General features: G+C 36.3%; 1 protein-coding gene across 2 annotated transcripts in view; it reads left to right on the forward strand.

Annotated features, from left to right (window-relative positions):
- The window catches only part of LOC134536592 (gastrula zinc finger protein XlCGF57.1-like), a 90,456-nt gene extending 68,086 nt beyond the window's left edge, over positions 1 to 22,370 (forward strand). For both annotated transcript variants that reach the window (XM_063376356.1, XM_063376357.1), the window contains one exon: positions 18,209 to 22,370. In XM_063376356.1, the coding sequence (XP_063232426.1) occupies positions 18,209 to 19,170 (962 nt within the window). In that variant the 3' untranslated portion in view covers positions 19,171 to 22,370. The remainder of the gene's footprint in view (positions 1 to 18,208) is intronic.
- Positions 22,371 to 24,880: the final 2,510 nt, after the last annotated feature.

Raw genomic sequence — 24,880 nt, forward strand, 5'->3', positions numbered from 1 at the left:
TAACTATAGTGCAAATATGGTAGCTATCTTGCTTCTGTAGTAATTATGGTATTCTACAAAGAATCTTTAGTTCTTTATTTGGACTTATCTTAAAATAACTATTGGGTTTGTTTTGTAGTTATGGTACATCATCCATATTTCTTCGTATGTTGTTGTTCATTTGTCTTTTCTTCATATTTATGTGTGCCATTATTTGAGACAAGAAGTTTCAGAAAAAATTTTAACGGACTTTATATCACACATTTAATGGCGTAAATGACGAGACCTCGGGCAATTTAAACGCTTTATACGGAAAAACCTACCATGCGGGACCTCGTAAGTGAGTTTTACTGTATTTTTTCCCGTAAATAGTAAAAACCGAATCCTTTGACGAATCCTATATCAGACCCGCCGAACCTTCGAATCCCTAGGATTCGGTGGATTCGGCGGATATTGGATTCGGTCGCCCCATCCCTACTCCAAAGCCATCCACCATACTAGAGGTTTAATCTCTTTTAGTGTTACAGGACTGAATAAGTATTATCTTTGAAAGATTTGTGCAATGGGAGTGCATGACTTGATGTAAGCTTTTGGACATACCCCATTGCTAAGCACAAGTATGTCTGTAGAAGAAAACTACAAAAAACACAAATGACAAAAACACAAATAAAGCAAAAAATTGCTGTTGTCAGGATATAAACACCACACAATAATCCACAACAGGAATTTGGTCACACCTGTGTTTTCGTACCATGTGCGTCTCTGCCTGAGGACGGGAGCAGATTGCAGTTCCCGAAACGTCGCTTGTTTCTGTTTTAGAAAACTGTCATGTTTGTTTCGTCTTTTCGTTTTGTCGTGTTTTTGTCTCATTTTGACTGTTGTGCTGAATTTTTTTGGGTTCAATATTTTTGTGCCGTCATCATTTGTGGTTTTTTTTTTTCGTTCTTTTTTGAAAAAAAACTATTGTATTTGTTTTGTCTTTTCGTTTTGCTGTGTTTTTGTCTCGTTTCAACTGTTGTGCTGAATGTTTTGATTTCAGTATTTTTGTGCTGTCATCATTTGTGGATTTCTTTTCGTTCTGTTAGTCCATTTTTCTTTGTTTTGCTGACCATATTCCTGTTGTGGAGTATTGTGTGGTGTTTATATCCTGACAACAGCAATTTTTTGCTTTATTTGTTTTTTTGTCATTTGTTTTTTTTTTTTTTTTTTTTTGTAGTTTTCTTCTACAGACATACTTGTGCTTAGCAATGGTGTATGTCCAAAAGCTTACATAAAGTCAGGACTGAATAAGTACTCCTTGAAAGGTGAACTTTTTGCCTTGTACTTAAGGCTAAGATCCTGAGTTTATCGCGAGCGGGCAAAGACACGCGTAGTTACCTAAGTCCTCAACAGAGCGCACTAGCAGTACGGGTGAACGATGTAGAGACGCGCGGAAAAGGAAGGGGGGTGGGAAAGAGGACGCTGTTCTCAGAATTCTTATCGCCCAGCGGGGAGTCATGTTTACGACCGGTCAGGGAGAGGGGGGTGGAGGAAGGGTGTACTCTGCCTCGGCTAGTATTAGATTTCCAATCCCTTTGCCTCTCTGTCCATGTCCCTCACACCCACCCAAGAATACTGAATCCTCAACAAAGCGCAAGAGAATAAATATTACTATTTTTGGTACATTTCAGTTAGAAACCCGTACGTAACCGAGTGCAACCCAAGGTAATTATAATAAATATTAATTTGGTGCACTACACATATACGATATACAAATTGTATGTTTTACTGTGTTGATTATGTGGCCAAAACTATCAGATTTGATCTCTTTTGCAAGAACGCTCGTTCACAGCTAACCACTACATTCAAATAAGTTGACCAGTAATGTAGTTTTCCTGCCCCCGTAAAAAAAAATATTTAACTGTGTGTGTGTACAACAAAGGTTTTGCGCTTCTACAAATTTTATTTCTTTACCCATTTTGTCACAGGTGTGTGCGTATATGTATTACACAAACAGTTAAACGTTGACCACCTAATAGCATGACGTTATGTTGCAAAGCGGTATTATTTGCTATATTTTATATCTGATTAGGACTGTATTTTTCTGTGCAACTATATATACAGGCGAACTTTTTATACTATCGGAGAATTTTTTGTAGCTGAATATCTGTCTTCAAAATATTGCAGGTTATTGCAATAATTTTAGTGTTTTAAATGTATTATGTTTTTAAGTATGTATACATGAGGCTAGAGCTAGAAAAATGTTTGGTTTGCTTTTTTAGCTGACCTGCAGCTTGTGGCTTTTGATTACACTTCCTTTTTTATATGTGATGTTTAAAAACGATATTAGTAAATGTCCTGGCATTCGTACTTCTTGTAAAAAACATAATCATATTTTCGAAAATTAAGCTATAATTTAGTAATTTATTATTGCAATATAAATACTTGTGTATGTCAGTCGCGTCTGGTGAAATGAGGAGCTCCTTCACGCTATCCCTACTGGTGACGTCAAGCATCACTGGTAGTTCGTCTTTTATGTATGAACTGGAAGTCAAAGATGCTCGAAATAAACATCAGTTGTAACTAATAATAATAATAATTTAATTCTGAAAGGACCACATACTCGAAGAATCGCCTTCTCTACGCAATCAAACGTGTTGGAAGTAAAATATCTAAGGAGTAGGCTACACGTCATAGGTTGTATAAGGGAGCTAACCAAAGGATATTTTATCGTGAATACAGATAAAGTGATATTTTAAGAGTAGTAATTACCCCCTCCCCCAACACCACCCACAAACTGATGGATTTATTGACACATCTGTACATAAAAAAACACTGTTCCAGAATCTGCACCTGAATCGTCTTAGTGGGGAAAAGGTGTACATAAATTACAATCACTCAGGTTATACAGAAGGTAATCAACCAGAGTAAGTGATTAGGAGCAAGGAATACTAATGCAATAAATATGCCATTGATATAATTTAATGATAATTTTTACTCACGTTTTAGAAGTTGATATTGCTGAATAGCAAATTTAAATTTTAAAATATTGTAACAATGAAAAATTGCGAACCAATAAATATTTTTTGCTTAGTGTATCATTTGATTATGTCTTAAGACAAATGGAAACTAGATATTATGAGTACGAAATATTTTTTTAAGTAATAAAATTTACATAATAAAATACTTACATTCATACAAAATACAAATCTTTTTCTTAGATATACAAGTATAACTACAATTCATTTTCGGCCAACGAACATATAGTTATGCTTTGGGCCCTGATAATAATACATAATTACATTTTCACTTTTCACCAAAAGTACCTACATGAGGCACAAAAGTCAACAAATCTTAAAACACAATAAAAATATATCCGGTCTACATTATATTTTAATACAAACACCAATACAATACTAATTTTAACTGAACATTTTTTGGATATATGCATAATTTTATTAAAATTAATCAGAAAGTAATGCAGTTACATGTTTGCAACCTTGCGTCTTCACTTGCCTTTGACGAATCCGGATAGGTTCAATGTTTAGCCAGCCGAAAAAGATGTTTAGATTTTATTTTTAAACGCATGTGAAATTAGTCCTTTTTTTTAACACTTCATCGCTGTCACGTGAACTTACGGCAACTTACATTATTGTTTTACTTTTGTTTTGTAGTAACGATTGGTAGGCTAAATATGTACATGTGTTTGTCAATTTATTTATTTATATCAGTCAAATACAAAATAAATGATATTTATTTTACGACCTCTTAAATTATTTAAATGATATATAAAATATGACCAAACATTTTTCAAATGAAAACGTATTTTCAACTGGAAGTACGCGAGAATTACACAGATTCATTTACTTGCGTATTGCATAGCATAATTCACGTCCATTTTTGACAGCCTTGCGACGTCACTTCCAAAGTATATACAAGTATATTCTTCAGGCGAATTCGGACACGGCATTATAATCTGCCATTATAGGCTAGAAGACGTGTTCTTACATTTGCTTGGAGTTTTAAATTATTTTTTTGAAATAATAAAGGCAATTTTAAAGTTTAACTCCATTGCAGAAACACTTACGCAATATATTTGGTGGTTCTCTGCAAGTGTATTTTGTGTTTTATTCTAGTTCGATAATGAAGTCAATCGGAATTTATTGACTTTTTTTCAGATTTGTTTATACATTAGATGTATATAAATATAAAAAATTATGTAACAGGATGGATCTTAAATGGTTTGAACAGTTATCTATAATGACTTAGTTGGTTTGTTCATTAAAAGCCTTTCTTTTTTACTGTTCAAGTTGGATTCCTTTATAACTCAAAAAAATTATCACGTAACTAAAAAATAATGAAAGAGCTTAGTTCTGTTCGTATGTAGGTGTTAATTTTATGAAAATAATGTAATACAATTTGTTCTCTAGATAAGTAGATTTAGAAGTAAGGCTTCATATTTCAGTCGTTACCATGGTACGACTTCCGGAAATGTTTTAAATATATTTGTTTTTACAGAAGGTACCGGAGCTTGCAGGTTGCGCAGAAAGGAATTGTATTGTTTGTGAGAGTTCTCTGTTGGTAGTAACACATATGATGTTTGATGTTCTGTTTCCAACTCATCGTTAACTAAATTTTACAGACTGATAATTATTCTTTGATTTAAAATCTAAGTTATTTACAGTGTTTAAAATATACTTTCTTGCGTTTTAAGAATATTTCGTTTTGTTTGTATGATGTTTGAGTCACCCGCAAAGATGAGATAGTTATTTTATACTGCTTCTTTCGCAGTTTTTTAATTTTAGTCTTGACAATGGGGAATGAATTATTCAGGCTGTGATAAATAGATAGATTATGCTTTATATCATTAAGATCAAACTCTTCTATTTTTGTGCATTTGATAGTATTCCTAGTTTAGTTAATTTATCCAACAATATATTTAAACAATCGAGGCCTTAGATGCTTAATAAAAAAACTCAATTGATTCATAATCAGTTGCTGTGTATAGATTTATTTTGTAGAAAATAAGCAGTATGTGTTTTAGTACTTAGAGTTGATGTAAAACCATGTATTAAATTTGAAAGTATGTTGTGCTTTTCATATTTAAATTATCATACAATGATCAAATATTTTTTGATATAAGTAAGGACACCTGTATTTCGCGAATACATCTCGTGTCCGGCTATTTCACACATAACTGTAGCTTTTTTCTTAGAGGTTTGGCGAATTGTGGGCGTGCAGCAGTACGGTAACTACGTCCTCATTGGCCCCGTCAAGTGCGGGAAAACAGCCTTCACCGACCACAGCCAATAATTAGAAGAAAAATCTACAGTGTTTTGTAAAATACCTTGACACGAAATGTATTCGCGAAATACAGATGTCCCTAGATATAAGCCGTAATTGATCTCGGACGATAATTTTCTTTACTGGTATTATCACCTTTCTTATGCAGGAGAATAGTTTTTGTAGTCTTGTGATACCCATTCTGAACAAATTCCAATAATGGAATATGTGTTTATTATAATAAATTTGAAAAAGAAATTATAAAAAATTACAAATTAATCTACTGCACATAAATCACAGATTTTAAAAAGCCAAAATTACTATAATATTCAAAATATTACAGAGCGTGCCATGTAGAAAACACGGACGCATGTTGTTGTCTAAATGAAATAAATAAAATACAAGTCTGCGGCTTTAAAAACCAAAGAAATAAAATGTTTCATAAATATTCAACGGTTATAAGGGTACAACCATTCATTACACTGATAGGACATAGTTTTTCAGTACATCATACTGATTCCAAACCAGACACACATATATAAATAATTTGTGTTACACTTCAATTAATTTGGCCATGATTTAAACCTGATAAATAAACAATGCAAACAAGCGGAACTGTACAGAGTATCTTCAAATAAAATCTGGGCCAAAAGTAAATCTATATTTTAGTGCTCAATACAATTCGAAGGAAATGGAAGATTTTTTGTAGTATTATAAATGATCATACAAGGATTGCTGATTTGGTTTTGTATTAATTTTGAGCGTAAAACTACCCCGAAAATATTGCCATCGTAAACATTACTATGAGTCTGATTGGCCATGTTGGTGATATGCACGATTTTCAAGGCTGTCTCCCGATATTATATATGTGTTTTATTTTTTATACAAAATGAAGCACGAATATGTTTTATATTTCTTGTGTGTGATACCAGTTGCAAAGACTTTGCAGTTGGATTTTATGGGTAGTGAATCAGTGGTATAAAATAACTTCATTTATTTTTTCCCGATAACATATTTTTGACATTAGTATAATTTTATCACTCGCCAAGCAGAGAACCTTATTTTTTTTGGTCACGAAAAAAATTGTTTGTATTCAATATCAGCTAATAACTTATTATTGCTTATGTCATCAAATACATTTACAGTACTGTTCAATTTGTACAAGCATGAGAAGTAAACAATAATTTCTGCAACAGCGTTCTTCCGAAAGAAGGTATACACCGATTTTAAAGGTGCGTGCCTATTTCTTAATTTTATTTTTTTAATAATTAGAAAATAAAAATTGGTACTTTTCCGAATTTCCTCATTGAGGCTGCGACCCAAATTTCAAGTTTCCAGCCCTTTTGGTAGTGGGTTGGAATTTGTATTGGCCAGTATGTGAGCGAGGGAACTACTTTTTGCATATTCGAGCAATTCAAAATTTAGGCCCTAAAGTTTAATTATAACAATTTCACGTAAACTAGATAGCTCAAAGGCTGGTAAAACAATATAATTTTATTTCATATAATTCTGTATCAATTTCATCGAAGTATTACACACCCATTTAAACACATTTTATATACATAATAATTTTACTTCAGCAAGGTCTTCGGTTTCTTGTAACACAAATAAAATTACCTAAAAAAATTACGGGAAATACTTAAAAAAGTTTTTAAATTGTAATATTTGCCAAAGAATTTAAATAAATCTAACTGCAAATGTAAGAACACAGTATAAAGGTCTTTAAAATTGTATTTTGGAAAATTACCTGAATTTTTATTTGCTAAAACTCCTCATTTCACTTGTTCAAAAGTATTTACATGTATACATATGCGTGCGTGTGTGCGCGCACGTGGAACTTATGTTTCTATGATCATTTATAGTTGCAAATAATGTAGCGGAAGTTAAATTGAAAAATATATAATTCTTTTTGGCCAATATTTGTTTTAAAACATAATTTTACATGACCCCAGATGCAAAAAAAAAATCGCCACTGCCTTGTAATTGCGTTTCTAACGAACTTGTGTAACTAACGAAAATGCTCAAGGTTAGTGATAAAATAAATGCTTGGGTAGTGAAAAATCCATTGTTAAAAACCAAAAGTAATTTTAAACGACCTTTAGTTAACCATACTTGAACGACAGCATCGAGAGATTGTCCCTATTTTTTGTATCGTTATATACATAACTAAATCATTACGGGAGGAAGTTGCCATAGGCGGCTGGTCCTTCAGTTACTAATTTTTTTTAAACATCTATTAATATTTTTATCATAACTCATTTATGTAACATTACACCCAGAGGTATAGCCCATACTACCAGAGCTAAAGTCGAGGTACAAATATAATTAAAGAAACATAATTAAATAAATTATAACTAAAGAAATATAATTAAATTAATTTATACAAAATCATTGTCATTTTGCAAATCAAATTTTTTACAATAATTATTTAAATATTCTAATAAAATCTTAAACATTATATATTTGTCTTGAATAGAAGTATAAATAATAAATTAAATTGATTTTGGAAGTTATATTATTATATGTTTGCTATTATTTTAATACACCGTGATTGCAGGATTCATTCATGTGTTACGGTAAAGAGTCATATCAAAATCCATAATGAAGTCACTAAGATAATATGTGAAATAAGGTTGTAATAAATGTAATTTGCGACGTTCACGTAGATGCCCGTAAACGAAACAGGTTAGATATCATATTTAGCACTTTAGTATTTCCAAAATAAGTTTTTTTTAAGGCGCCCAACTATTATAGTAAATCTCTATCTACTAAAACAATTCAGTAATTGTAGTTAGATGATTTTAAATCAAAAATATTCTATGAATAAATTTGTCACAAGAGAAGCATATTAATTATAATTTACATCACTGAGAAGATGACAAATATATCTATAGAAATTGTCGACAACGTGAGACGGTTTTCAATTCATTTATTACTATTGCTGATACTAGTGTTGTGTTTTGACCGTTTCGAAGCGGTAATATTCCCGCCTGAACTCCTGCGATATTCGAGGCATCTAGTGAGTAAACTCGGAACTAATCGGAGCTCTAGCGGCAAACTGTTGAACTCGTTCCTTTCATGAGCGGCAAGTGACAGTTAAATCACAATATTTTGTACTCAGATTATTTAAATTCTGTACGTTGTATTAAAAAAATTATACGGCAGAATTGTTCATTGTACCTCCTTTAAGTTGTGTGCAAAGTAACAGCCGTTTACCGTTTAAATATATACCTAATATTTAGTTTTTAAAATTTGAAAATTAAAATTAAATAAGAAAGCATTTTTTGAGAAAATTTTAATCATCATATTTACAAAATTTAAAGTTTTGTTTACAATTCTGCCGTTTATATATTTTTTATCTACTACGATATTCATGGCAGAAATAATTTTCTTGGAGGCTGCAAAACTAAGGATCTTAGCCTTAATAATATCCGGAATGGCTACAGTCAGGGAAAACCGGGAAATGCCAGGGAATTCCATATTCAAAAATGTGTATCAATATACCTTACACCTGATGGGACTTCTGCTGAAACCATATGTGCAAAACATATTGTGGTGGTTTTGATTAAAATTAATACTAAAAACAAAAAAAAGTTTAAACTTAAAAAAACTCTTTAAAACATGACAAACTGTTTAAAACAAAAAAAAAACAGTTTAAAACAATAAAAAACATGTTTTTTGATTTTTTTTAAAAAAACTGTTTTTTTCCCAACCCTTTTGTTAACTCAGTAACTAGCGAAAACCAGACACTATTTATTTTGGAAAACTAGGTCACTTAGTATGTAAAATAAATTTAAAACTATGCTTCTCAATTCATTGTGTTCTCAAAGTTATTTTAAAAAAAAGTCTTACAAGAAAAAGCAAACGACCAAAACATTACGCATTTGTAGCTCTCCGCGCGAAAGCTATCTAACAGTTGATGACGCAGGAGCCAGTCTAGCCCTTATCGTTCTCCGGTTTCCGTACCTAAAACGTGCCATTTAGCGCTGGATTTACATTTAACTAAATGTGGAGCTTGTTATGTTATATTTGCTGCTTTAACTTCATGTCAGTCGTTTAGGAAACACCTGACTACCAGCGTTAATGGCATTTAAAAAATGCTTGTGTATGTGTGGCTTTATATTTTAATGCACCTTTAATCGATTATATATTATAAATGTAAATACAATTTGCATTGTACTTCCACTTTAGAATGCATAACAAAACCTCATATATATTATATGATTTGTTTAATGTAAGTGTGAAGTTCTCTTTCCATGATAATTGATTGTATTAAGTGACGAAAAACAAAATTAAGTTAAAATTAATTACTATTATTACTATTCGATTGTCAGCATTCATAGTGTACAAACAATGCAGAACATATAACTTACAATGTTAAACTTTACATTTAAGCCACTTTTGCGCTTTTTTGGAGTAATAGCAACTTAAACCATAGAATAAACGGTTTTTATTATTTCCCGCTCTCTGCTATGAATCACTTTACGGCGCCTCTGCGAGCTGCCACCTTCGCCTTCCATTTTCGGGTACAGTCAAACCTCATTATTACAAACCTGAAGGGACCATATTTTAGCACTTTGTAATAACGAGGGTTTGTATTAACCAAACTATTGGGATATCATGACAAAAAAAAATTGATTGAACTTTAAATGCCTATATTTACAATTATAAAGAAAATTATACACACCGTTGGTAGTATAAGCTGGCTTCACTACATGCATGACAATATGTAAACTCTGAAGAAAACAAACACAATGCAACACTTACAGAATAAATCATAATACAAACTTCAATAAACTTGCATTCATGACACATTTTCAATTCAAACATTTGGTTTAAAAAAAAGCTTCAATTCTGGTTTGCACTATCTTTTTCTTATAGGCATTGTTTACCACATTTAACTTTGGTCATATCTACTGCTGCCGACTCCCTACACATAGTTTTGCCAACAAGATTGTTGCGATCCTTAAACCGTTGTAGCCAACCATTGCTGAACTTGAAGTCTGAAATTCCTAACCTCAATGCTAGGTAGTCTGCCTTCTTCTGGATCATAGGTCCAGAAATTGGCAAGTTTGCTGCACGCATATCTTAAAACCACTGCAACAAGGTAGCTTCCATTTCTTGATGTTTTGGGCCTCGCATTCTTTTACTTGTTGATAATCTGCATGAACTCGCAAAAGCCGATTCAATCTTTTCACGATTTTTTAGTATTGTCGACAACGACGATTGCGGGATGTTAAATTCTCTCGCAATTTCAGTTTTTGTTCTCTCTCCATTGTCTACTTCTTCAATAATTTTAACTTTAACTTGCAATGTAAGTTCGTTGCGTTTACGTTTCGCAGTCATATTACAAAACAACAAACACTCAAAATTGAGGTTAAGATACGCGTGCGTGAACAATGGAAAATATCAGAACTTTTTTCCATAGATTGTTTAAACTTCTACGTATGTACACTTCCGACGACTAATGTTAATAAGGTAAAGAGTACTTTCCTTTTCGTTTTCCGTTTACAACATGGCATCTTTTCTAGTTTAGTTACTAACATCGCCACTAGAGTTGAACTTTTCATCTTGTTTTTCGACCATTTTGAGCTGTAGGATACATACATGTATCTTTGGAGAAACGTTTGTTTACATGACGGTTATGAAGACAATTTACTTTAGACTTCGGCGGTGAAATTCGTATTAACCGTTTACTTATACACGTTAACAGCTACTTGAGGGATCAAAACAACTTCGTAATTCATATTAACCGTATTTCGTATTAAAAGTACTGAATAACATAGGAAATCATACTTTATTTTCCGGGACTGTGAAAATACTTCGCATAAACGGGAATTTCGTACTAAGCGGATTCGTATTAATGAGGTTTGACTGTATACACTGAAGGGCGATATTTTCCTAACAGCCACTACACGGCTTTCGGCTACGTGTCGCCTGCTTACCCCCTCCACTTTCTCCGGTCCCGCTGTCCCCGCACCCCGCGCTGAGAGACGCCAAGATAACTGCCGGGCACAGTACTTAAGCCCCATAATGGATCGAATGCCTTCAAATGTGATCACTGAAATGCTAATTAAGCATGTCCGAAATGAGGTTCATAAATGACGAGGCCCGGACCACAGCCGTAAACTTTGTCACTTAAAACATTAGTGTTTAATGGTGTGAGCCACTGCCACTTGGGACCTATGCAGTCCACATTGAGCAGAGAACTGGTGAGATGGCGCATCAGCCTACCACCACGCATGAACTCACCGACCAATTACAACACAGCTTCCTCGTACAAGGACTCAATATCACATTCAGTACATTGTGCTTACATCCAGGTGTTTCTTGTTTCTGTAAAAACAAACATACAAAACATAAAGCTCTTTCTGATCGACCGGTAAAAGAAAAATTATTCACGTTACACCATCTGGTTCACACCAATCATGTCAGATCAATTATTATTTTTTTCGTTGCTCTATTCATATAAAAACCTTTTCTATGTGAATATCTGTTCCTTTCTGTTCTGGTATATAATATAAAATATTTTCCTGCTTGTACAATCAATAGTATCAGACTTATATAAACGTTTGTTAGAATCCTTATTTCGTATGATTGTGCGCACAGTTGACTTGCTTAAAACCAAAGTGCGATCAACATAAGTGTGGCCTTCATGACAATCTGCACGGCTTAATACTTCTAGTTTTGTCTCAAATATTTGAACATGATGCATTATGCTCTCACTTGGAAGCCATGATTCCACTATGATTCCAACTGCAGGTGCAGTTACTGGCAGATGAATGTGCATACATGGCTTTTGTTTGTGTGAATTCCCGGCCACTGGCTAGACTGAGTTCACAGCTCGGTTTTTGGCCAGGAGACAACGGCACGACTTGGCGGCATACGCGCAGACGTAATAACATTTGGTCATTTGCCATTGGTAACTTGCCATAGCTGATGTTTATACAACAGCCGATAGCGTAGTCACACCTGCGCACGCATTTCTTCTCCCCTTGTATGGTTAACTGTATGCCACAGCACATCTGTTTTTTACAGAAGTTGAAACAGTCTTTGCTCTAACTGAAATTTACAGATGTGCTATTTAAGACTGGAGCAGTAGAATTAACATTGTGCTAAATGAATTAATGCAGTCTGAAGATGTGCTAAGTGTGGGATTGGTGTATTTATGGTTGCTGGTGAATCTCTATTGGGCAGCTGACTTTTTAAGCAGTTATTGGTCAGTCTACATTAGTTATGAAGTAGTTTAAGGACAGTTAAAGTGAACAGGATTTATTGTTTTAACTATGTTTTAAATTAATGAGACACTCAGATGACCCATCTAGTATACATTGTATTAAATACATTGTATTGGATTAAATCCTGCTGGGACAAAAAACAATATACATATTACACTGAACAAATAGTTGAGATAGCTGAATGTGTCATAAAATAATTTTGTTGTTTACATTAAATTTTTGGACAAAATTTAATTGTGGCTTTTGAATCTTTTACGACTTCACCAGCATGTTGAATCCAGTTTTTATTTTTTATTTTATATTGTTTACATGCCCACCGACAGCTGAGGGTACGGGAGATGGGCACGACAAATATACGACAAGGACAGTAGTGATCCGTGTGCTACGTGGACACTCCACAACCGTCGGACCCAGTAGTAGTTGGGCACTACCTGAGGGGAAACCACAGCAGGTAGGCAGATCCACGCTGGCCGACACACAGAAGGCAAGTGGACCACATAGCAGCAGCGACCAAGACAAGACCAAACAAATATGGACATACACAATAACATGATTAACACAAAACAACATAAATAAGGATATAATACATCACAGTAAAAAAAAAAAAAAAAACAGTGAAACAATATACAGTAAACTCCCGGTATACCGCGCCCCGATAGATCGCGGAATCGGGTATATCGCGGGTCAAACCATGTCCCCCAATCAGAAATGAATAATAATAATAATAATAACACAGTAGAACCTCGTTAATTCGTGATGGTCGGGACCGAGATAATCACGGATTACCGAATTTCACGGACTAGCGATTAAAAGCCCGGAAGGTCTTGTCAAGCTTCTCAGACACCGGCGTGCAGCTGGGTTAAGGCCAAGGTCATGTGACGTAACATCTACCGAGGCTTACTGCGCCTTGGCAGCAGATGGATAAAAAATAGTAAACTCACCATTATTCGTGTTAATTGGGACCCGCCGATGCCCGGATGATTAAAATCCTGTAAAAAAAAAGTAATAAACCCGGATAATCCGTTCACGTTAAGGACCGTCTTCGAATTAGTTTCGGCTTAAAAAAATAGGGCACTGCCTAGCCATTAGTTCACGGTCATTTACAACAGCCGAAGAGAGAAAGATAAGATCGTGCTGAACTTCCACACATAAATTTTGGGTAGGCCCCCCCCCCCCCCCCCCCCCCAACCCACTTCGTCCAGCCGAATGCCAGCCAGACACGTACGTCACTCGCCAGGCGCCTGCCGTGCGTTGGCGGGTGGAAACAAACAAAGGTAGATGGGAAGCAGAAGTCAGGACATCCCCCTCAAGTTTAAAGAGTGACAAATGTGACAGCTGAAAGGGGGACGACACTAAGGGTCGGTACAAACAGCGTAGCAGAGTTTGGCGAACCACGCGATGGCTTGTAGTGTTTGCCGGCCGCCGGCCCGCGTGACGTTAACAATTTTTACTTCTCTTTTTTTTTCTGCACTTTTAAATCGTCCCGGATTATCCGATTCCCGAATTAGCGCGTCACGGATTAACGAGTTTCTACTGTAATAATAATGGAATAAATGGTTGACAGCCGATTAGGATAATTTTGCGTTGTAACTCACAAACTAAGCATCGGGCAGAAAAAAGCCTAGGCTTAGAAAATGTCCGCAGTGAAATTCTAAACAAGATATCTCCGTACATTATTCCTCTATCTTGAAGTGTTTTCAAATTATGGTCCAATCCAGCCCAATGTTATTTTCTGAAACCCACAAATAAAGCATCGGACAGGGGACCCGATAAAGCCCACCGTCCAGCGACATTATCCAGCGTGACTCGGCTGGGGATTGATTTTGGATAGGTTTGGTTGACGGCAAGCGCTGGGAGGGGAGAGGCGAGCCGAGAATATGCGACCAAGACACCCGGGTAGAGCGGTAGACGGGAGGAGTGGAATATAAGCGCCAGTGATGAGAGGGGCGATTAAGCCGAAAGGGGGGAAGTCTGGTGACTGGTTCACTCATTTCCGTCTGCACACTTCTCGTGGTCACGTGTGTTGACAAGCGGAGACACATAAATGTTTTGTTACAACTTGAACCTACAGACGTAATATTATTCGTTGTATTATACACATTCATCTTTTTACTTTGGTATAATGTTTTAACATTAAATAATAAAGTAAATCAGCTAGCGTATTTTTAATCTTTGCCGAGGAATTCCCAGTGGTCCAATACTTACGTGAACCATACTGTACCACTTTTGCCGTGAGGTAGTAAACAAGCCCCAGAAATGTTTATGTGTAGCAGTCTCCCGACCTTTAACCAGAGGCTGGGGAATATAACACTTGCCGATCCGAGCCACACACACTCAGCAACTCGACACAGCGTTTGATGGAATAAGTAAAGACAACGTTTAACAAGACTTTTTAATACGGCGCCACTGATTGCGCTAAAATTATTTTGGCGCAATTTTTGTATCCCACATGTGACCATTTATAATTTACTGTAAGCATGGATAACAAAGTTTAACCACTTTACACGATAGACGATTCTTTATTTTATGTTGTACGAATGCTAGAATCGTTTTTCACGTATCTGCTGCATACTTCTGCAAAAGACACGCTATCTGTAAGTACGTAAATCTAGAATTTTTATTTTGTCAATCAAACTCGGTACTTTGCGATTCATATTCGGTTTGAAGTATTACTATGGCCTTTCTATTTAGAAGACTTTGACCACAGAATCGTGTGTAACCGCACACACTGCACTTACTTTGTTACGGACACTGACGAAGCAGATACTGTGGCTGACACCACGAGACTGGCAGCAGCTTGTGTGCCGCACGTGTGTATGGCGGCGTGTGGCGCGCTCGTAGGCCGTGCGACAAACTGTGCGCGGCATGCGGAAAAATAAAAAATAAAATTCAACATTTAATATTTATCTTTAAAATTTATTATTTTTATTTTTTCACCCGCGTTTAGTGAAAACTGCGGATGCAAAGTCCGCACAAAGGCGGGCCGTCTATACTGTGCGTGCTTGCCGACCTATTAGAACACAGGCGGTGTTTTATGCCTTTTGACCTTGGTCACATCGAAACATCGCGGTTATGCAACAACGCGGGTAAAAGTTATGTCCCCCGACAACCGCATTAAATAGGGAGTGTACTGTAACATGAAGTATGAAATGAATGAATATATGTTTATAATCCACGTGACCTAAAAAACAATTATTTAAGTCCATGTTAAGTTGTTCCCATTTTTATTACAAAATGATTTACACATTGCAGAATTGAACTTTATCTATGAATATTCTATGCATAATAAAGCAGATATTTTATAGGAAAAATAAACATGGCATTTAACATTAAACATAGGAAACTATAACATAGTTCTTATGGCAAAATTGACAGGATCTAATAAATTTAATGACTCAACTGGGTAAAGGTTATCTTGAAGGGTACTTTTTGCAGATCAGAAAATAACCTCCAACCCACGCATGGATAAACTATAAAAAGTACCCTCACAAAATATGTACCTGAAAACAAATGACAAAGTCCTAAGCTGGATTAGGAATGGCTACTAGAGGTGTGCTATTGTAGGTATAAGCAAAGTTAAATTTTATCTTTCCGTCTTCTTTAATTACTATCCTTTCAACTGCAAATAGGTACATTATAAGCAGTGGCGTCTCGTCAGGGCAAGCAAGGCAAGCAGTGCTTGCCCAGGCAGTTTCCAGACATTGTATTTTTTAAATAAATATTTTATTCAGAATAGTATTTTACTTTGGCTCGTGCAGTTAGGTGTATGTATTTTTTTACACTATCTTCTTGGGACCCAATACTGTGCGCTGTGCGCTATAAAAAAAGAACTCGTTGACACAAAAACATGCTGTTTTAGAAGCGTTGCTAGGTTTAGAAGCGCTGGTAGGATCGCTTTCAGCAGGAAGGCTGCCGCAGTAGTTTCCTTTCGGAAGGGGGGTGGCATGGTACAAAGGTTCAGAGAGGGGATTGGCTGGAAAAATACGCGGTAGAAGCTACGAAGGTAACGCTTTCTTGCCGAACTGGAGCGAACATGGCCGAAGCAGACGGTGGAATTTTTCCGCCGACTGCTTCGGCTATGTCCGGTACAGTTTGGCACGGCAGGTGGCGATGTCGCGTTTCAGTCGGCGGTCGTCTCTCGGGGCGCGCGCATCTCTCCCGCGGGCTGTTGGCTGGCAGTGCTTGGGGGATTTGTGGGCGTACGATGATACTACACTCCCACTTAGTATATAAGTAATGTAGAGTAGGTATTTTACTATCAGAATAATGTAAGTCAATCATTATTTTTCAAAAATAATGTATTTAAAAAAAATGTCAATTTTTCTACCTGTGGAATAGTCAATGTTCAGTTAAGAAAACTACTTAAGTAGCACCATTTTGTACCTTGAAATCCATATTTTCCCGGCGGAGGGCCCCCAGACCCCCCCCCCCCCCCCCCCCCACCTCATCATGTTTTGGTGTGAACGGAGTTATTGCTTCCCCTCATGTAAACCTCACGCCTCGCCACTGATTATAAACAGATACAAATAGTTTCTTTCAGAAAATACATAGTTGAACAATTCGCATATAATACTGATAATACTGTATAATACTGATCCCTGTAACTGTAACATTCATAACTTGCACAAAATTATAAGCATAACATGAAACTATTATATTTTACATTATCAAGTCCCGCAATCGGACTCTTGCAAAATAAAGCTAGCCAGCTGTGAATGTCAAAAAGAGAAAGAGTCAAATAGATACAGCACATTATGCCACAAACGGCCTAACTTGTTAACGTAGCCCAGACTAATATAGAACTGGCACAGCAACTACCAAAAAAAATAAAAAAGAATTGAAAAATTATTTATCCACCAAAACCGTACGTACCACGAGACTACTCGACATGGTTACCCTACTGCAGAATACCAAACGTAATTTCCAAGTGGCAAGCCGAAATCAAATAATTTAGAAGAAATTGCATTAAGCTACATAACGATCACCTGACGTTAAGAACAGGGCCACAACCTGTTGGTGCCCAAGCACACAAACCCAAGTTCCGCGAAGAAGCTTACCATGTCGAGAGCTCGCCAGCACCGTACCCCTAACTGACTTAACGAGTTACAAAAGGAACTACATGCTGCTCGAATGGAAAGTGACCCGACACTGTCGGTGGCTACAGCTGAACAGGCCTCGAGACCCAGCGCCGAAAATCCTCGAAAGCAGCGCCCCAGAAGGGGAACCGCGCAAGCGCAGTAAACCAGAAGGGTGGGGGATCAATTACCAATTGGCAGGAGAAGGAATCGTGATGTATCTAAAGGGGAAAGGAGGGGGAATGGGTAGGAGGGGTGACAACTACGCCACGCCGAAGTCAAAGTACATGACGTTGTCATTACAATCTCTTGGGAATGTCTTAACAGTGTTTTCCCTTAGTTTTGTAATTGTTGGCTAGCATAAAAAATTTATTAATAAATTTTAATTAAGATTAGTTATGCTTATTAACTTAACATTAAAACTTTTAAAAATATATTTGGATGAAATAGATTAAATAAAACTCCATATAGTTCATACTTTTAGGGACTTATTTTGTAAAAGTAAAAATCAATTTCCTGATCTGTCCTTGGAAAGAAAAAAGTAAAAAAAGGAAATATTGTAGAAAGTCAAGATTTTACTTTTTTTATATACATTTTATTATAGATATTTGGGTAACGTACTAAGAGTACAAAGTGTTCTTGTTTCTGTTCTAGCCGCAGCAGTAGTTGAACGGAATGAACCTCACAACTGTGTGGGTCGCCATGGCAACACTTCATCCATCTGCATTGAACACAGTTCCCAAGACTCACCAGATACCAGCGTCTTATTGAAGAGAGAAGTGACTGATACTGACACCATTAAATTATCAAACTGCATAAGTAATTTAGCTGGATCCACCGGTGTTACCAACAGTCAGGATAAAACATGCACTTTTGGATTTAGTTCGTACATTCAACAACAGTATCCCCAAAAAGACACGGGCAATAAACAATTTTCTTGTGCAGAATGTTCAGCAAAGTTTAGCCACAAAGGTGACCTGAAGAAGCATATTCAAACTCACACTGGAGAAAAACCTTTTCCGTGTACAGTATGTTCTGCCAAATTTAGACAGCTTAGTCATCTGAGGCAGCACTCTTTTGTACACACTGGAGAAAAACCTTATTCTTGTACCGTATGTTCTGCTAAGTTTAGACAGCATGCTGCTCTGAAGCAGCACACTCGAACACACACTGGAGAAAAACCTTTTTCATGTACAATATGTCCTGCAAAGTTTAGCCTTCAAGGTAGCCTGAAGCAACACATTCAAACCCACACTGGAGAAAAACCTTTTTCTTGTACACTATGTTCTTCCAAGTTTAGACTGCTTAGTCATCTGAGGCAGCATACTCGAACACACACTGGAGAAAAACCTTTTTCTTGTACACTATGTTCTGCCAAGTTTAGTCAGCAAAGTATCCTGAAGAGGCACACTCGAATCCACACTGGAGAAAAACCTTTTTCTTGTACAGTATGTTCTGCCAAGTTTAGACAGCTTAGTCATCTGAGGCAGCACTCTTTTGTACACACTAGGGAAAAACCTTATTCTTGTACAGTATGTTCTGCCAAGTTTAGATTGCATGCTGCTCTGAAGCAGCACACTCGAATACACTCTGGAGAAAAAACATGTTTCTTGTAAACTATGTTCTGCCACATCTAGCCATCAAAATGCTTTGAAAAGGCATACTGGTACACACACACTAAAGAAAACCTTTTCTTGAACACCGTTCCGCTAAAGTTAGTTAGCAGGTAACTTAAACATGTTTCATCCTACATACACTTCCCCTAGTAGCGTTAGTGAGGGAATTTACTTTTTAAAACCCACACAAAAATATCCAGTTGATGCCCTCCCTTCCCCTGCCCTTCCCCCTGTCCCACCCTGGAACACTGTGACTTGCTCCATCCATTTCCCCGCTACTGAAGTGAGTTTTGTAAGTCTGTGTCTCGGTAGGAGGAGAGCTGTGATTGGCCGGTGAGTAGTGGAATGGACAGGGAGTTAAGACTGCTGTGGGAAGGCTTGTGCCTTCACGTTCTGCCACACTACAGTTATGTCTGGGAGCAGGAGCAACACACACAACCGTCCTGTCTGCCGCCTTGGAGGTCACTGTAACATACAAGTAGTTCTGTAACCAAGTCACCAGCTCATTTTCCTCCTCTCACGCTCTTTCCATGCGGAGAGGGAAGACCCAGGCCACATGCTGGGCTGCAGGGAGAGGCAACATTGCATGCCTTCTCTAATAGCCAGGCGGATAAATAAATATTTAATTGTGCCCGAGAGTAATCAGTGGATAGCGAGTGCACTGCAGTACAAAAGGTTGACATATATTTTAAGTAAAGATAAGGAAAATGATGTAGATGACACTCAAAAAACAGTTCAAAAACAATTAACATAATTTATACATGGAACACCGATATACAACAGACCACAGTTAAAACAATAAACACAGTGTACGTACATACAACAATAAAACAGAATTAAGACAATTTTTTAAGTTTTAACACGCCATTTCGAACAAAGCAAAAACCAGCAATTCTTAAATAATACATGAAAGAATATAAAAAGTAAATTCAGAACCAGACAGATAAAAACAAGGTTTTGGAAGTTTTTCACGATAAAGAAGACGAATCGTCAGAATAACTTGAAAAGCATGAAATTATGTAAATTATCATTGTAAAGCATATAGCAAACACAGAATTACTTCTTACGAGGAGAGCATAGGTCTGGTTTGTTAGCAACCTTAAAACCAGGCTTATATTTAATTACAGAAATCCACCCGTACGGGGATGGAAAAGGAATACATATTATTTTATGATAATTAATGAGGGTAAACCTACCCAACTTCGTAATACTAACGTATCGAACTTCAATATTAGCAATATATTAAACACATTAATTCTTCTTTTATATGTGTTATATTGATTACTTATTGCCTTTTTATTTTCTACACGAAGGATTAATTTATCTTAAGTAAATAAAACCTGATACAAAATAAACAAATGGCATACACACATACCTCATTTCGTGATACCCTACGTAATTGTGTGACAACATATACTCTATTTCGTGACACATTTATTATGATCATTTGTAAAACATTGCCACGACTTTAGTCACTGTTGCTGTCTGCCTAATCACTTCCCACTCACAGATTACATATGAAAACTTTTGGTGGCATTGCTGAATCAATGGATTGGCAGTTTTCGTGGAACCATTTCAAGCAGAAACAGCACTGAATCCAAGGACTTTTATTCTTGCCAAGCGCATAGTCCTTGTTACCCGTCGCACGTACGTCTTCACTCTTTTTTGCCAGCTTAGGGCTTACTCTTAAGCTCCTTCGGCTGTTTCTTTGTCACTTTCTTCCATATCTGGCTCCCACTTGGCTCAGGTGCATGCTGAATGCTACACATGGTGGCTGAAGTTTCGTCTTCCTGAAGTTCAGGTGTAGCGTTGAAGTAAACTTTGGCACGTTGGTCTTTTTTTCTTTTTTGTTCAGGCTTTTCACTTTGTGGTGACGTAAGGTGTAAATCTGGCAGTCTTAAAAGATTGTCAAGTGACTTTTGTGCAAGTTTACTGTCTGATGATTTTGGACTAAGCCTATCCTCCATTAGACCTAGGTCCACTAGCATTTGATAATGTGCTTCCTTGAGATTCGTCAAGCCCTGTGGGCGCTGTTGTCAGTTCTTCATCCTGCACTGCTTGTCGATTTAAAGGGAAAATGCCAGACTTAGTAAATCTAGAAATTATGTTGTCCCAAAAAAAGGCTTTCAAGAATGCGGGACAAAGTCAAAAGTCCTGGTCTGCGAAATGGATTACCTTCTTGAAACTGCTTGAGAGCTCCATTCCAAGCAACTTTCAGAGGTTGATAAACAGAAATGTCATGGGGCTGGAGAATATGACTGGTGTGGGATGGGAGAGCTACATTAATAATTTCATTTTGTGATGCTATTTCCATGACTTTTGGCGTGAAGGGGCTTGCATGTGAGTCCATTATTAAAATCACTGGTTTGTCTGATGTGCATCCTTCAGTGAACATTTTGAACCACCGCAGAAACAACTCGGAATTTATCCAACCACTTGGAGACAACCCTGCAGAGAAATTAGGAAGGGCACTGTCATCTTGACCCCTTTGAAAATTAATAGGCCTGGCCTAAATTCTCCTACAAACGTGATGTCGAATGGCATCATTGTAACTGAAACAGAAGGAAAATTGTAAGGAATTAGTTCATTTTCATAAGCTTATCACGAAGTAAATAAGAGTAGAGAATATTTTCTAATACCATATATTAACAGATTAATGCTCTCACTTTATGTTGAAACTATAAAACATGCGATATCAATAAGAATATACATTTATTTACCTTTTTTTAGCGTGTGCTGCACAACTTGAGTGAGATGATACGTGTATTGAACTAACACTAGCAGGAAAAGTGTGCTGGTAAACACAAAGGACGCACCAAAACGCACTGAAACTAGACTTGCCTGCTCTCTGTTGGTAAGTTAGTGAACTCAGTGTACGAAACCTACCCAGCTCTGTGATGCCCGCAACGTTGTTTGTCACGATATAAGGTATATCACGGTATATGGTCGGTTTACCCTATACCTTTAAAACTAACAAAGTGTAAGAAAAGATATTGGGTAAAAGAGGTATGTATATTTTTAAGATTAATAATTATATCTCTGAATTTAACTAAGCATACCAATGATAAACACAAAAATTCAAACACTTTAAGTTTGGTAAAAGGGCAGGTGTGTTTTGAAATCAAAAAAGTCACATCAATAGTTATTTTTTATGTATTTTTGGCATTTATTAAAATTTGTCTATAAATGGGGCTGATAACGGAATTAGTTTTCATTTATTTGAAAAATTCATATCTCAGCAATGAATTAAGTTAGACGTGGATTAAAAAAATATAAATATATATATATATATATATATATATATATATATATATATATATATATATATATATATATATATATATATATACATACTAATTTGCAATATTCCACCCCTAAGGGTGTGATGAGTTTAGTTTTGTTTAAAGTGAAAATAAAAAGCGTAATTATGAATCTACTATATCGAAGGGTTAGAAATATGAGTGATAATTTTTTTATAAATAATATTTGTACTTTGACTTGTTTATGACATCGACCCAAGTTTTAGATATTGTTTATTTGGGGAAATATGACTGTTATATATGCGTCTAGTCAGTCATAACCCCACTCAAAGAGTCGTTAAATAATTGTATCTGACAGATTTGCAATGTTGTGAAATGATTTTTTTTTTTTGCTACATGCGGGAATCGACTTTTATTAACGATTCTCGATTATCGATTATTTAAGTAGAATTGGTAGGTATCGATGAAATTGGGAATCGGTTTTCCCATCCCTAGATTTTATATAATATTTTAACCTTTACCATTTTTCTATATTCAACCACAAAAGTTTATAAATGATGACTCTCTAAACCTAATCAAGTGAGATGTAAGTTACAGTAAACTCTTGGCAAATCCGTGGATGTCGGGGTTTTATGACCTTCGGATTTTTGAAAACTTAGGAATTTTTAAAAATTTTAATTATAAATATTAAAAAAACTAAATTCTAAAAGATAAAGATTGGTACAGTCAAATTAACATGTACTACTACTACCACCACCGAACATCATAATAAACAAGACACTTGGAAGTTAACAGAATACCAGTATTGTCCATTCTCCATTCATAGTAAAGGAAGCACCTGAGAATTTTTTTTTTTTTCTGAAAATTTACAGCCTGGGGGGGTTAAATTTTTTACACGCCCGTTGTTCAAGTTGGTAGTAAATTTTGTAAAAAGTAATTTAAAGTCATCTTAAGCGAAATTAATGGCACCCAAAGTCGCACTTCATTGTGAGCGAGCTATACATGGCAGGTGGCAACGTGACGTGCGCTGAAGCGGGAAGTCTATGGGAAGGGGAAGTGAATGGAGAAGGGGCGGGAGAGAGAAGCGATAGGCAGCAGGCAAGAGACTGCAAGGGCACTCCCTCACAGACACACGCGCAGTCCAGTTAAACTAAAGAAAAACGGGAGAAATAAAAAAACTCATGAGGTGATTGTACTTACCACAAAACATTATTCCTTTATGATAAAGCCCTTAAATAAAAACCGCGCACACACACAAGTTTTGGATTCAAAAAATAAAAAATGTCAAATTTCTTGTTTCATAATCACAACTGCACACAAAACGTTATTTTAATTACTGCTTTTTGTACACACATGAACAGTCCCAGATGTTGAAGCAGATGACAGACTCTGATTCTGTGTTTCTTGCATCACCATGCGCGCTCGAATGTCGGACTGTTTAATGGCCTGTCTTCTTTTGTGAAGAAAAGTGGAACGCAGAATATGACACTTCATTACTTCCAATATTGAAAAACAGTTTTTCTTTCTCTCAGAAAATTTTATAACAGTGTTCCATGCAACTGCAGCCTCATTCCAAGTGATGTCTGTATCATCACTACCATCATCACTTTCATCCCCACTAGTTTCAGGTTCGTTGGAGGGGTTTTTCATCGCATCTATTATCTCTTCTGTTGTAATTGACATGGCAACAGGAATGTCTTTGTCTACCTGTAGCCAGTCATTTAGATCTGACACGGACAGTGTGTTCACAGGATTTTCCTTGTCAGCACATTCAACCATTTGTACAATTTCCGTGTATGTATTGTCTGTGTGTCCTGACACGTCTCCACCTCCGAACCCTAGGAAGTCTTCCTCATTGTCCTCGTCGTCCGTCACGTCTTCGATTGTTGTTGTAGGCCATAGTTTGTGCCAAGCTTTGTGTAGAGTTTCATTTTTCACAGAACTCTACGCACAAGACACATTACGTATAGTATCTTTTAAGTTTATTTCTTTTGAAATTCAATTGTTTTGCCATCATAGTTTGTCAACTGCCTCATGAAATCACGTCTGTATAGCATTTTCAGATTTTGAATGACACTCTGGTCCATGGGCTGAATCAAGCTAGTCACATTTGGGTGCAAGAACATTGCCGATATGTTGCCTTTCTTGAGTTCTTGTGCAAGTGGATGAGCACAGCAGTTGTCCAACAATAACACGACCTTGCTATCTTCTGGCACGAAAACATTATTAAACCAAGCAAGAAAAATTTCAGCAGTCATCCAAGCATTACTTTGAGCTCTGTAGTCAACAGGCAAGTGAGTGACGTTTTTCAAACACCTTGGTTTTGCATACTTTCCGATGACAGTGAGTTTTACTCTGTGTGTACCTGCCGCATTTGCGCAAATGAGTTCTGTCACACGTTCTTTATTTTGCTTAAATCCAGGCGCAGAAGTTTCGTTACCCCCTGCTAA

Source organism: Bacillus rossius, chromosome 11, assembly GCF_032445375.1.
Source record: "Bacillus rossius redtenbacheri isolate Brsri chromosome 11, Brsri_v3, whole genome shotgun sequence".
Taxonomy (NCBI): Eukaryota; Metazoa; Arthropoda; class Insecta; order Phasmatodea; family Bacillidae; genus Bacillus; species Bacillus rossius.